Raw genomic sequence first — 1,330 nt, forward strand, 5'->3', positions numbered from 1 at the left:
AGGCCGTGGAGTACCACCTTAACTCTGGGTTTTCTGCCCTAGGCGGCGGCCGCCTAGCCGCCTGAGCCGCCCTTCAGAATCCCTCCTCCTCCCCTTAGCGGTTGGGAAGGGAAGGTTGCTACAGCCTAATGCTTTACTTCACCCCACGGCTGCCCAGTGCAATGTCCGTGTTCTTGCTGTTGACGGCTCTCGTCTGGACACTCCACTCCACTCCAGCCTGTTGCGACTTGTTAGTTGCAATTCCTACTGTCCAGCCAGCCAGCCGCTCGCCTACGCAGCCACAGCCACACGGCCTTCACCTCCGAACGCAGTGCCCCTAGATGGCTTTAGGGGTTAGTCTCATCTCCGCCTCCGCAAACAACTCCTCCCCACTCAACTCTTTCCCCCTCTCTCTCCCCCTTACACACATACATACATACATACACGCATACACTGCAGGCCATGGGGCCCCTCTCAGACAGGCCGATGACCCGACCCGCCGCCACGACCTCCTCGAGCTACCTCCTGGCTAGGCCGCCCTCCTGCCGTACATCCGTACAACACCTCCCGGGGAGCAACACTTCACTGCTGGTCTGTGTCCTTTCCGCTCTGAGCTCGTTGCTGGACTGTACGGATGTACGGCGGCAAGTACGTACAATGTACAGCAGTAGTGTGTTAGATGCCGTTCTGATCCGAATTAGGAAGCGAGTGGGCCAGTGCGGGCTGGTAGTTCCCTCCTTACCGCAGGGTAAGGGGGTAAGCGGGATTGCTGTCTACCATCGGCTGGCGTGTAGTTGTGGGCAGCAACCCGAGTCACCTCCGTATCTCAATGGCGGTGGAGCTCTGAGTCCGGCAGTGGGGTAGCGCTGCACCTCTACATCTCCACACCTCCACACCTCTGTGACCGACAACTACACTGCGATTGAGCAATCCCTGACGAATGGTTCCTGTCACTACACGCGTTCGTTCGTTCGTTCGTTTACAAATGCCGGTGTGGTTGTTGGGGTGGGGATCGCGACCGGAGTGGGGACCTCGAATGTTTAGTCAGCGGTCGGTGATCTCCCCCTCCCATCTCCTCCTCCTCCCCCCCCCCCGTCGTGCAACCTCAGGCTCGAGAGCGCCGCTTGCCGTTACAGCTGGGGACCCTGGCTGGTGGCGGCGGCAGCGGCGGCGGCGGTGACCCACAGGTCTGTCAGCTCGCAGCGCTGTGCGGGGAAAAGCTGCGTGATGACCCGCCCCGCATCCGCACTGTCAGCTCTGTGGGTGGTCCGGGCCACTGATGACAGCAGCAGCAGCAGCAGCAGCAGCGGCGGCCGGATCTCCCCGCCGCTGCCACTACTGCCACCAGCGG

General features: G+C 61.4%; 1 protein-coding gene across 1 annotated transcript in view; it reads left to right on the plus strand.

The window, feature by feature from the left end:
* Positions 1 to 1,330, plus strand: part of VOLCADRAFT_100859 (uncharacterized protein) — a gene marked incomplete at both ends in the record, with an annotated part of 32,225 nt that overhangs the window by 27,742 nt on the left and 3,153 nt on the right. Inside the window, one exon of the mRNA XM_002959361.1 lies at positions 1,089 to 1,166. Within this exon, the coding sequence (XP_002959407.1) occupies positions 1,089 to 1,166 (78 nt within the window). The remainder of the gene's footprint in view (positions 1 to 1,088; positions 1,167 to 1,330) is intronic.

The sequence above is a fragment of the Volvox carteri genome (assembly GCF_000143455.1).
Source record: "Volvox carteri f. nagariensis unplaced genomic scaffold VOLCAscaffold_180, whole genome shotgun sequence".
Classification (NCBI taxonomy): Eukaryota; Viridiplantae; Chlorophyta; class Chlorophyceae; order Chlamydomonadales; family Volvocaceae; genus Volvox; species Volvox carteri.